This window comes from Xyrauchen texanus, chromosome 1 (genome assembly GCF_025860055.1).
Source record: "Xyrauchen texanus isolate HMW12.3.18 chromosome 1, RBS_HiC_50CHRs, whole genome shotgun sequence".
NCBI classification, from domain to species: domain Eukaryota; kingdom Metazoa; phylum Chordata; class Actinopteri; order Cypriniformes; family Catostomidae; genus Xyrauchen; species Xyrauchen texanus.
Genome location: NC_068276.1, coordinates 14227916 through 14242115, shown reverse-complemented (window position 1 = coordinate 14242115; position 14200 = coordinate 14227916). Strand labels below are relative to the sequence as shown.

Genomic DNA, 14200 nt, shown 5'->3' with positions numbered 1-14200 from the left:
TGAAAGTGGAGATTTAGAGTAAAAAATAAAAGACTTACATTTTTATCTGTTTCTCACCCATACCTATTATAATCGCTTCTGAAGATACAGATTTAACCACTGGAGTCTTATGGGTTACTTTTGTGTTTCCTGTATGTGATTTTAGGAGCTACAAATGCCTAATCACCATTCACTTGCATTGTGTGGACCTACAGAGCTGAGATATTCCTCTAAAAATCTTTGTTAGTGTTTAGCTGAAGAAAGAAATTCATACACATCTGAGATGGCATGAGGGTGAGTAGATGATGAGATAATTATAATTTTTGGGGTGAACTATTCCTTTAACATGTAGAGACTAGGCAATATAAATTAAATAAAACATATTATTCAATTCTTGATGACTTAGCCAATGAGTAATTTTTTTTTAAGGTTTTTAAATAAAATATTATCAAAATCCCTTACCAAATGCTCATATCCTTTCTCTGACTGCTTGCAAGAAAAATATTTAAAGTGGGTAATTGTATAACATATTTGTGTAACTATATGTAAGCTATTCATAGACAGCTATTCATTGACAGATTAAACACTGTGGCACTATCAAAACATTGCTTTGACTTAGCATAATTTGTTTAACCAATGGTGGGAGTTTGGGGCAGGACTATGTTTGTCACCCAATGGAAGATTGGGGAGTATTCAGGAAACCCATTTGACAATTGTAAATAATGCAATACATTTTTGACAAAAATTACATTCTTCGCCTATGGACTGTTTCAGAAAGGTCAATAAACTCACCACTCGGTCTCTCAGATCCACTGAACTTTGCTTTCTGTCCATTCCTAGATTTCGATTTTCCTTATACCACCATAGGTGGTAGGTCTGTTTTGTTTCTACTAAGCTATGGAACTCACTACCTCTAAAGCCCTATTCGGATGACAATTGTTTCTCAGGGTGATGTCAGTTAAAGTACATTTTCATGGCTCCTCTGTGATAAAACTCATGTGTTCACATGTTTGCAGTTGTGCTTGTTATATGGAAAATTCATCAATCCGCAAACCGTGACAAATATGTTTGGAATTACGCTAAAGTGAAAATTAAATTTTTAAAGCATGAGTGAACCACGCAGCGGACATTTACAGTGAACATTTTCATATACGGACCAAGCCAAAATTCTTGCAAAGAGCAATTAAATGAATCAAGAAACTGTAGAGACAAGACTATTTATCAACGTAACAAAATAAATCTGTCAATGGGGGTACGCATTTTTCGTCTCACACAATTGCAAGCAAGGAGATATAGAATCTGCATATATCAAAGACAGTAAAGATAGTTAAAATGACATTTGAGGAGCTATGATAAAAAAAATTTCTTATGTTTTATCTATCAAAATGAAAGACATCATTTGGAATTATCTGTCAGTGTTTAAAAAGTGAAGGTGGAAATATGGGATCCAGCTGGTATGTGATAGCTATGTGGTATGTGTAAGCCTCACTCCCCTGGCCTCAAGAGGCACAATATTGACTAATGCTAGAGGTTGTAGCCTTTAGCCTCCTCATTAGCGCACCTGCCTCCCATGCCGGAGATAGCGGTTTGAATCCCGCTCTGAGCGGTCAAGCAGGACCGGTTACACTGCCATAATAATGGACCATTTCAAAAGTTTAAATTATCTGGCTCTTCATTTCTTTTCCTTCTACTTAAGAGTTCCCACTCATGGGGTCCTAGGTACCTCAGCAAGTATAGACGCTGACTACCACCCCTGGAATCATGAGGTCGAATCCAGGGTGTGCCGAATGACTCCAGCCAGGTCTCTTAAGCAACCAAATAGGCTCAGTTGCTAGGGAAGGTAGAGTCACACGGGGTAACCTTGTGGTCGCAATTAAGTGGTTCTCGCTCTCAATGGGGCACGTGGTAAGTGTGCATGGATCGCGGAGAGTAGCACGAGCCTCCACATGCTGTGAGTCTCTGCGGTGTCATGCATAGCAAGCCACGTGATAAGATGTGCGGATTGACTGTCTCAGAAGTGGAGACATTTGAGACTTGTCCTCCGCCACCTGGATTGAGGTGAGTAACCACGCCATGACGAGGACCTAGTAAGTAGCGAGAATTGGGCATTCCAAAATTGGGGAGAAAATTTCCCACTCACTGTGGTGGAGCGGTGATGTAATTTTATTATTATTAATTATTTTAAAAGTTTCTGTTACAAAATCCTCCAACTTTCACAATTTTCCATAAATGCCAGAGCTGTTACCATGCGCAGTGCAAACGTATGGCACTTAGCAGTAGTCAAAAAGGATTTCCAAAACGGCTTTTGGATTATAAATTCAGAGATGTGGATTCGGACAGTAATTAAATTACCACACGACTTTGGTGTTTGTCAAAACGCAGTATGTAATGTGGCTGGAATTTTCTCGTGGGCGGTGGGAGAAAAACACTGACATTTTGGATTCGGACGGCAATAAAATCACTGACTAGCCCCTGTAAATGCTGGAATTACCTCACGTCCCCATGTAAAATAATAGCTGTCCGAATAGGGCTTTAGTCTTCATAATATCTCCTCTTTATCCACTTTCAAGTCCCACAGCCAGGCCGTGCCCACCCCCTTGCAGGTTCGAGCACACTCTACGAGAAGTGTGGCTAAAGAAACCCACTGAAACCCACTGAGGTGTTATAGTTACTTTTTCTTCTGTTGAATGTGTATTTTGTGTAATTGTAATAATGATATCAACTTATTGTAAAGCGACCCTGTGCTTGGGAAAGGCACTATATAAATAAAACTACTACTTCTTCAGGACAACATAATGTTTCATTGACATTGGAGATTTGTTGGTAATTGGAGACTGGTGAAGCTCTTACCAGTGGAGAAACAATGTCCTTGCATACAGGAGGTATGAGCACTCTCAGATCAGGTTTGTGGCCCATCGTAGACGACACTTGAAATGTTTGAGACTTGACTCTTTCCATACTGCTTCCTTCAGAACCACCGATAAAGCCATTGGCTGAATGAGGCATAATAAATGAAGAGATTACAACATGTTTGGAGCTGTGTGGGTTTACATTGTAAACCGTAATCAAAAAGGTACAACTTTTTGTAACCCTACTGATTTAATCTGGTGTCAGGAGTTTTCAAAATAGTTACAATACATTTTGGTCCAAGTTAGTCTCATAGAATGAACATTACTATAACGTAATTTTTGCAAACTGACTTTTACATGAGGCGTTATATGTTTTGTCGCAGTTTCCTGGCGGAAAAAACACTTCACTTCACACAAATCCCGACTACAACGGCTGATTATGACATTAAAAACACGTCTTTTTTGCACTATTACTTACACACTGCTATGTTATGATATAGAAAAATTGTACTCTAAAAAAATAAACATTTTAATGCTTGTATTACAGACCCACCTACATTTACACACTTACTCCAATGTGAATAGCTTGCATGGTAGCTCACCTGATAGAGTTTGAACTCAGAAGACCATGGTTTGAGCCCAGTCAAGCATGTACGCTGACAGGTGAAACGAAAGTATCATAGAAGTGCCACAAAATGATATGGTTGACACAAATAGGCTTTTCGTTTTGCATTTAGTTTTTTATTACACTCGCTTTTGGTGCCCCTTCTGAACATTTCAGTGGGAAACTGCAGCAAAACGTGTAATAAGGCACATCATTTTGTTTTCCAAAAATGTTGCCACGGTCACGTAATATTCATGTGATCAGGCTGTTTTGGTCTGTTCTCACACAAAACAGATTGCATCACTTCAGAACGTATGGATTACCTTTAGGGTGCCTTTAGGGTATCTCCTTTTTGGAGTTAGAAAGTGTTTGGAATTCCCATTGACTTGCATTGTATGGATATAAACACATAATATCTCCATCAAAATATCTTTATTTGTGTTCTGCAGAAGACAGTCATACGACTCTCAGATGGCATAAAAGGTGAGTAAATGATGAGCAAATTATGATTTTTGAGTGAACTATTCCATAAAATTGTATTAAACCTGGAATATTCCTTTAATAAAGATTATTTCTACTTTAGCATGCAGAACTAGCAGTCCTTAAAAACATAAGTCTTATCTAACTCAGGTATTGGCCTTATTTCGTGTCTTCACCAATCAACATCAGAGATTACCATACAGAGTTGAATTAAAGGACATAAAAACAAGCATCTCTTACTGTATACATTCTCTGGTACTTTCATAGATGGTTTACTATACCAGTAGTAAGTGTACTTATTACAAGGCTCTCTGGAATACTCCATTCTGATTGTTCAATGGTGCCATCTAGTGGTCTTATATTTCTCAGTAACAACCGCACATCCACTTATCAGACTGCTTATCCAGGTTTTGTGAGCCATACTTCCTGCTTCTCGGGTCACTGTGCAATCTCTACAAGTAAGCTAATAAAATAATATCAACTCATCAATCATGCACATTTATTTATTTGGCAAGTATTAGTGTAGCAAAATGTATAATGAGCATTCAGACTGTCATTAATTACAAAAGAAACACCAACACTCTGGATTTCAGCTGTTCAGTGATACATTTCTTCTCACATAATGTCATAATTTCAACGCAAATCAATATTTTATGTTTATATATTTATGTATTTAGTTAGTTGCCATGTAATAGAGTCAGTCGGTCATTATCACAAAATAAAATTCTTCAGGCTGGCACAAGATCTGATCACCCTGTCAGGGTTTATTTTGCTATGCCATCTGTCTGTCTGTACAGTATCCCTTACTTGTTTCAATAAAAATTTTCCTGATTTGTGGATGATATGCGATCTTATCTCCAATAATATGTTCTTTCATACACCTATTCAGCGAGCACAGGAGTAAATGACACTTGTCATATGTGTTATTTAAACAGACTTGCAAGTTAGTTGAACATTATCATTATAATCATTCATATTGTATCATAAGTATAAGTATAATTTAACCTGCTATCTCCACAGTAAGTACCTACCCACATGACAGGAGTGGACACCATTTGGAAGTGTGACATCTGAGTAACTTGGCAAACCATCTGATCATGAGAAAGATGAAATCATGAGATTAGAGATTACTCGTAAAAAACAGAAGTTCATACTATAAAATGGGCGAAACTGATTAATTAGCTGTGAAGCTATGTGCATGTGCTGCCTGCTTTGTTTTACTTTTCACTAAAATAATTATGCAAATGAGAAGTAAAAAACAAAAAGTACTGTGGTGTACCATGATACAATTTTGGTAACGGATGGTGATGCTTTGTACTTTGAAACATTATATATAATGATGACTACAATTTCCATATATGTATTCCCACATGTGTTTCAATATACTTTACTCTATCATAATACCGTGGCAATTTTTGGTACTTTTATTTGTACATACCCATGACCCCTGTGCTATCAGACCTCTGGAGAGACAGTATGTTCGCCCCACTTAGGGATGCTGGGACGTCCAGCGAACTGTCTGTACTACAGGAGAGATGAGAGGGGTTGTTGTTGGGCAAAGTCAAAGGTAAAGAAAAACTCTGCTCACCCAAAACAACTGGCTGGTGATGATAAGGAGAGAGAGAGAGAGAGAGAGAGAGAGAGAATGAAATAAATGTCAGGGATATAGATTAAACATGATTTCAGATACTGCAGAAATAATCATGCTCATTTTAATGTCTGCCAGATGAAAATAATCAGTTTTATTGCTTTGAAAAGTGATATCACACTCTGCTCAACAAGCCACCCCAGGTCACTGTAAATTAACATTGTGCCATGCTATGATGATGTCATGTGAAACATTTGAGTGACAAGGTTTTGAGGTGAAAGTTTACTCTTAATTAACATAGACGCCGTGAAGAAAAAAGATGCCTTGGGCTTTGCTTACAATTTTATGATTTCTCATCATATTGTCGAACTCTTCGTTAATTTTCTGATATTTCTTCTCTTTGTGAGGGGTGAGGATGTATGATGTCTCTGGATCTGGGCTGGCACAGCCTCTTTGCTCTTTCTTTTTCAACACCTATAGGGAGCAGCAAAGAATGAGAGTATGAAAATGTTTCATTCATTAGCAATTTAATGTTTTTAAGCAAAGCAAATATAAGCTAAATTAAAAGGTAGTTGACACAACATGTCCATAAGGATTTTTCAAGATTTTGGTTAAAGTTTATATGAATTTGTATGGGAAAGTGTATATCTTAGCCTCTTAGTGTGTAACACCTCTTTACATTTACATTTATGCATTTGTAGACGTTTATCCAAAGTGACTTACAGTGCACTTATTACAGGGACAATCCCCTCTGGAGCAACCTGGAGTTAAGTGCCTTGCTCAAGGACACAATGGTGGTGGCTGTGGGGCTCAAACCAGTGACCTTCTGATTACCAGATTACCAGTTATGTGCTTATATCACTACACCACCACCACACCGTTCTATGGTGTGACAAATTAATTTTAAATGTACAAATATTAATAAGCTAATAAGAACTGCACACAAAATAATACAGTATATAATCAAATATATTATAATATATGTTATAAATATATTAGATATTATAATAATTAGCAAAATGCTGTTTAAAATGGTTTTAGATGGAGTACAGAATGCCAAACTGCAGAACATGCCACCTCCCCAAAAGTATATAGTGTCAATGTAACCCGCACAAGAAGAGACAGTCACAATGTCGAATTCAAACAGCTTTATTAGATAACAAAGCGTGCGAAGTACACAAAAGGGCAAATCCAGTGAAGAGGCGTCAAAGGGGAGCGTGATGTCGGAGCCGGGGAATCAGAATAGAAGGAAGGGGCAAATCCGGGAGAGAGTGGTCAACGAGAGCGGGAGGTCGAAGCCGGGAAAACAGTTAACAACTATGGCGTAGAACAAGACGGGACTAGCGGGATCAACGACAGGGGAACAAGGGGAGCTGGCAAGCTAAGGGCTTGAGGAGTTCAAAACTAGGCGAGACTAGCGGGGGGCAAGGACACGGGAAACTAAATACAATAACCAACAGGAGTGAGACGAACGGGTTGTGAAATATATAGGGGCGAGTGCAGGTGTAAACAATGATAGGTGATGAGACGAGTGCAGGTGAAACTAATGTGCAGGAGTGCAGATGACGTGAGTGCAGGTGGTCATAATGTTCTGGGGGATTGGAAACGCGTGAGAAACTCGAGGAAGGGAGATAACCTACGAGCATGTGAGCGAGTAGGAGCAAAGTGGGCATGAGGGCTCGAGCGAGCAAAAAGAGTGTGCAAAGCTCGAGGGGGCGGAGCGAGGGAGTGAGGTCGAGGGAGTGAGTGTGTGTGCGACGAAGCGGGGATGGGGCAGAGGAGCGGGGTTCGTGACAGTCAACTATTCGAATGCACAAGTTTCTTTGATTTTTTTTTATTATATGAAAAAACTCATAGAGAACACACATAATACTCCAAATGCATTACATTTACATTTTATCTAAAGTGATTTTGATTTCAAATACAAATACAAATGAGAATAATCCAAGCATAAACAATTAATCCAGGGGAAACAATACAAGAGTTGCCACACTTCTAGTACTGCACTATATGTCATAATACAGCAGAAGTGTTAGTGTGGAACAGCACAAAAAGGGCTTTTCAGCATATGGAGGCAACATTATCACAAGGGACGTTGGCATGTTTTTTGATACTTAAAGTACCCTAGTATCGGCCACATTATGCAGACTCCCTGACAAGCACCATCTATTAACAGACATTTTTGTATTGGCTACAGAACCCAGAGACCCGGATTCGGAAACCACGTTGAATCCAAGAAGTAATCACGTTTGCCTAATCAGTGTCGAATGCGATTTGGATGTTGCATTCTCTCTAACATAACATTTTTACTCCACTTCATTTATCAATTATGTTAAAGCTCCAAATATGAAAATATGCTAATCTGGGACCGAAGTATAAAAGCTTTGATTCAAAAATGCCTTTCCTCATGCATGTAAGCAATTTTCATTCATGTAAGCTAATGGAAGCAGTGCTTTCCTGGGCAGTTGAGAACTTAAAGCTGGAAGGGCCCACTCCCAGTGCACATGAGCATACTCGCCTAGATGATTGGTTATACTTGCTCAGGGAGATGGACACAAGCGGGTCTTTCAATAAGCTGCACCGCACCACTGACATGGCTCTCTGGCTACAATGATCACTGCACAAGCCATCGGCAGATTGATGGGTAGCCTGGTGTCCGCAGAGCACCTTCTCTGGATTAATTTGTTAGAAATTAATCAGGCTAATCAAGCCTCAGAGAGGGATAAAGGCTGACTGGAGACTGCAGTGGGACAGGGAGAAAGATTTACGGAACCTGTGTGTGTGTGTGTGTGTGTGTGTGTGTGTGTGTGTGTGTGTGTGTGTTGTCTTTGTGGCACCAGTGTAAAGCAGTCAATGGAAAGGAGGAGGCGAGAACCGGCTTGACAATATAAATAATAGTTTTAATGATAAACTTAAAAAGACACAAACATAAACATGACAGACATGTCCGTAAACTATCTCTCTCTCGTCGCACCACCATTTGCCATCGGCCTTTATCCCTCTCGGAGGCTTAATTAGCCTGATAAGGGACCGGGTGTGTATAATCACGACCCGGCCCTGCCCTCCGCCCTGCCACAGTCTTTTTTTCGGAGTTTTATATTAAAATATTATTTATATTGTCAAGCCAGTTCTCGCCTCCTCCTTTCCATTAATCCCTTTACACTTGTGCTGATCCAGGGGCGGGAGAGACAACTACCAGCCGCAAAATGCGGCAGGGTCGTGATGACCGCGAGCGGGGAGGGGCTCCCAGCCATATAACCGCTGCCGGAATGGGGGAGACCCCTTCTGTTTACCGAGAAAGCGGTGAGGCATTCCGTCCACCAGGGGCCAGAAGACTACCTCCGATCCACCCGGGGAGGCATGGCTGTCGTCCGTTGGAGGAGTGGCCAAGGACCAAGCTACGGCGTATCGGAGAACCGGCGAGTAAGTGTTGTCCTCGCCCTCCACTCTGCCAAAGTGTAAGAGGGACAAAGCTGTGCTGTTAGACACCCCGGTGTCTCAACAGTGCCTGTTCAGTGCATTCACAGAAAGGTCTCAGGTGGTGCAAAAGCAGCCACAGGCCGACAAGCACCTCTTGCCAAATCTCCGACTTGCTCATGCTCTTTTCAGGACAACGCCCATGCATTCTCAATGCATTTGTTGCACCATCACAAGGAAAACAGAGATGGAGCCTCCGATGAGGTCCCAATGTCTTTGGCCCAAGCGCAAGATCGTGGTTTGGAGGTGCACTCATACTGGCAGGAGGTCTCCCGCCAATCGTGAGCAGCATTTGTGACATCACCGGCATGAAGATTAAATTACAACACCCAAATTCTTTTGTCAGATAATCCAGGACCTGATGTCCTTCTGTCATCATTAAATAGATACATTTTTGTCTCTGCTGTCCAAAACTATTTATTGAACTACTCACACAGAATTTGTCTCAGGGTTAACAGCTAGGTGGCTAACAAAGCTTAAAATTTTGCAAACTAACTGAAGTAGCAAATTCTTTCAAAAAAGTGAAAAAAAATTCCGAGTGATTCCAAACTCCTGAAAAATTGCGTGCGTGTGTGTGTGTGTGTGTGTGTGTGTGTGTGTGTGTGTGTGTGTGTGTGTGTTGTAAGTATTGGAAAAGCATTGATGTACTCATTCTCATAACTATTTTTAGAATTAGAATAGAATATCTTTAATGTCATTGTACAAGTACATTACATTTTCAGAATTGAAACCATGCATACGAGTCTGGAGTGGGCAAGGGGGAGGCTTTATTCAGATGGTTCGGAATTTAGACAGGAGAACACATTAAGGGAATTTACTAATTACTCAATAGTCTAAAACAAAGTATGGCAGAATAATATTTCTTCAGACGGATCTGGGTATCGACGGCCATTGATTAGTAGTGGATCAAGAGGTGCACCATTTTATGCCATTACTTTACATTACAGAGTCATCTGTCATTTCAGAGGTCTTGCAGTTTACAGTACCACAGATGGCAGATATTCTCATCACATCTTTATCCACAATAAAAATAACAATAAAGGTAAGTTGTGATTGTATTACATACACTGTAAAATGTGGAAACCTGCAATGGCGGTCAATACCCAGATCCATTTGAAGAAATATTACTCTGCCATGCTTTGTTTTAGACTACTGAGTAAGTAGCAAAGCAAACTAAACAATTATTCCATGAAGAGGATCATTATTTAATTATATTATAATTGTCTCAATAATTACTATTCAGAACAACCTCAACAAGAAAAGCATTTTTTTTTTAATCTTTGAATGAGTTTCATTAATTTTAGTGTGATGTCATTCCCCTTTATGTGTTCTCCTGTCTAAATTCCGAACCATCTGAATTAACTCTGTTATCCCATGGATTATTTAATCTGCAGCCTGATCATTTATAAGCCTCCTCCTTGCCCACTCCAGACTCCTATGCATGGTTTCAATTCTGAAAATGTAAATACAATGTAAAAATAGTTATGAGAATAAGTACATCAATGCTTTTCCAATAATTGCAACACACACACACACACACACACACAACTTTTCATAAGTTTGGAATCACTCAGAATGTTTATCACATTTTGAAATAATTCACTACTTTATTTAGTTTGCAAAGTGTGTGAAAACCAATAGCTAGCTTAGTTAGCCTCCTGAGGCAAATTCCGTAGGAGTAGTTGAATAAATGTTTGGACAGCAGAGACAAAATCCTTACCTATTTAATGATGACAGAAGGACATCAGGTCCTGGATTATCTGACAACAAAATTCGGTTTATTATTATAAACGCATTAATGTGCGTTTGCAATGTGAAACAAAGTTCCTCTTTGTCGTTAATGATTTAAATCCTCTGACTTGCCGTAGATACCTCAAACGCGATAGGGCAGGAGTTATGTAAATGAGCAAATTAAAGCCAAGAGGGTCAGAATTCACGTGTTTTGCATCAGCGTATTAAGCTTTGAAAAGGCGTTTTCTAAACATCGTAAAGCTGCATTCACACTTTCAGCTAATTTGTTGCAGCATGTCGCCAGTGGCTGACAGTTAGGTTGCTAATAGTGTATATGTAGAGTCTAAAAATCACTGTTTCTTTAAAATTAATATTATTATTAAAATATTAGGATCACATGAGCTCTACCATCTTCTCTCATATTGGCATTAATTTCAATCCTCCGACTTGCCGTAGATACCTCAAACGCGATAGAGCAGGAGTTATGTTATCCTGCCTTATGGCGTTTTGTAAATGCCGTTTCAAAGCTTAATACAGCGATACAAAACACGTGAATTCTGACCCTCTTGGCTTTCCATACCGGGTCACCTGAACCGCAGTGCAGATTTTCGCTTGTGACAGAGTGTTATACAAGAAGATTGGAGACATCATCCTCTGAAAGATCTGATGATATGAGATCTATTTGATGAATATAGACCTATTTGCATCCCTGGAGGCAATGTATTGTCACCTGTGGTACTCCCTGACTCATGCTCTGTTGGGCTTGGATGCTCTAGCCCACAAATGGCCAGTGGAATGCAAGTATGCATTCCTTCTCGTCCACTTCAAGTGGCACCAAAATTATACACTTCAGCTTTAAATAAGAACAAATCATTAATCATAACTGAAACTTTGCTGTAATGAAACACTGCCCATGGTTCCCAGAGTTAATAGAGCTCTTGGATGCCCAAGAGACGCACGAGTTGGCAACCACAACCGGAATTGTGGAAACTTCACATCTGGCCATTGAACTGTGCCCTTCTGATGCAGACAGGCTCTCACAACCAGTGATAAAAAATATATATTTCAGGCTTGTTCAGCTAATGCACATGCACATTCTCAAGATGTCTGCATTTAAAAGGTGATTGGCTCTTTTACCTAAAAGGTAAATACTTCCTTATCTACCTCTTTTGGCCATAGGGTGTTCCAATTTCTCCCATTTATTTTTATAGAAGTGGTCCGTATCTGCTAAATTGTCTCTGTTAAAGGATAATTGAATATTTCATTTTTTCAATTTTAAAATACTTTCTTATATTTCAGCTCAATATGCAGAGACTATAAGTAGGCCATTCGTGAGTTGATTTCCCTGAAAAGACTAAACACTGTGGCTCTGTGGCACTATCAAAACACTGTTCTGTTCATTTTAGTATCCCAATATTTGACTCAACAAATGGTGTGAGTTTTGAAGAGGTCAAACCAATGGCCATTTCAAAACCTTTCAAAACCATAAAACAAAATTAAAACAAGGACCTGTTTCATCCTTATATTTGCAATTCCATTTGGTGGCATTAGTGGCACCAAAATTATACACTTCAGCTTTAAATAAGAACAAATCATTAATCATAACTGAAACTTTGCTGTAATGAAACACTGTTAGAAGCATAATCCATATTCTGCTTTTGAAGTTTACAACCTGCCTGAATGTGCAGCCACTTACTTCTACGATGTCAGAATTGGTTCTGCTCTCGTGGGGCTCACTGTATTCTGTGTACTTGAGTAAGACCTTGTCCATATCCGTGCTGGCGTACTGGAAGAGCTTATTAGAGCTGTTGAAGATTATCAGGGCTATTTCACAGTCACACAGAACACTGAGCTCATACGCCTTCTTCATCAGACCAAACTTCCTCTTTGTGAATGTCACCTAAGACACAAAAAATTAGTTAATGAACTCAAGTAACTTGATCAAGTTCTATTTGCCTATAAAGTGGGTTGACATTTGTAGCTATTCAATTATAAATGGTTACAACCAAAAGACACATCCAAACAAAAAGAATACATAAAAAATACAGAGAAACTACTGTACAGAGAAAGCTGTTATACATTATGCATATACTGTAGTTACAAACAGGGCTGGTACAAGATGTGGTCAATTATTCTACCTGATCTCATCCCTAAAAAATGTTTTGTTGGTGTCAATATATTATAATATATGTTATTATATACTGTATTACTTTGTGTGCAGTTTTTATTAGCTTATGAATATTTGTACTTTTAAAATTATTTTGTCACATAATAAGACTTTTTGAACGCATACAGATAGGAGGCTGTCTGATGCGGTCACAAAAACCTTGAGCTGAACATGCTCAAAACAGTGGAGATGGTTGTGTACTTCAGGAGGAACACACCAACATTGACCCCCCTCACCATCCTGAACAGCACTGTGGCAGCAGAGGAGTCTTTCAGGTTCCTGGGCTCTACCATCTCTCAGGACCTGAAGTGGGACACCCACATAGACTCCATTGTGAAGAAGGCTCAGCAGAGGTTGTACTTCCTTTGCCAGCTGAGCAAGCTTAGCCTACCACAGGAGCTGCTGACACAGTTCTACTTGGCCATCATTGAGACATTTATAACTGTCTGGTTTGGTTCAGCCACCAAATCAAACAGAAGGAAACTACAAAGGATAATCAGGACTGCTGAGAGGATTATTGGTGCCCCCCTGCCCACCCTCCAAGACCTGTACGTCTCCAGAGTGAGGAAACATGCAGGTAGAATCACTCTGGACCCCACACACCCTGCCCACTCCCTCTTGAACTGTTGCCCTCTGGCCAGCGCTACAGAGCACTGAGCACCAGGATATACAGACACAATAACAGTTTTCCACATGAACAATTAAACTGCCTTCAGGACTCCCCAATAGTGCAATAATGTTAATAAATGTCTCATGCACATATGCATATTCACTGTAAATACCCCTACCTTGCACATACAGTACTGTGCAACATTCTTAGGCACAAAATAGGAAAATATATCAATAGGAAATATAAATGTTAGCCTCACAAACATTACTTCTGCAAATAGAAATGATTAGAATAGATGAACAGGGAGACATCTGCAACAGATGTCATGGCCCCAACAAAGCCGCCCACTGAACATTGTATCAGTCTGAGATTACATAAAGAGACAGAAGCAATTGAGACAGCCTAAATAGCTAGAAGAATGATTGTTGGTGCCAGATGGGCTGGTTTGTGTATTTCTGTAACTGTTGATCTCCTGGGATTTTCACACACAACAGTCTCTAGAATTCAGTGAGCGGCAGTTCTGTGGATGGAAATGCCTTGTTGATGAGAAAGGTCAGAGAGGTTCGAACTGACAAAGTCTACTGTAACTCAGATAACCGCTCTGTACAATTGCGGTGAGAAAAATAGCATCTCAGAATGCTATTCTGAGATGCGGGTTGACGCTGTTTTGGCGGCACGAGGGGGGCCTACACATTATTAGGCAGGTGGTTTTAAT

General features: G+C 39.7%; 1 protein-coding gene across 1 annotated transcript in view; it reads right to left on the bottom strand.

Moving 5' to 3' along the window:
- The window catches only part of LOC127649599 (myocyte-specific enhancer factor 2A-like), a 46207-nt gene that overhangs the window by 18965 nt on the left and 13042 nt on the right, over positions 1-14200 (bottom strand). The window contains exons 3-7 of the mRNA XM_052134790.1: positions 12405-12608; positions 5840-5974; positions 5351-5513; positions 4944-5003; positions 2830-2972 (exon numbers count right to left, since the gene is read on the bottom strand). Coding sequence (XP_051990750.1) covers positions 2830-2972; positions 4944-5003; positions 5351-5513; positions 5840-5974; positions 12405-12608 — 705 coding nt within the window. The remainder of the gene's footprint in view (positions 1-2829; positions 2973-4943; positions 5004-5350; positions 5514-5839; positions 5975-12404; positions 12609-14200) is intronic.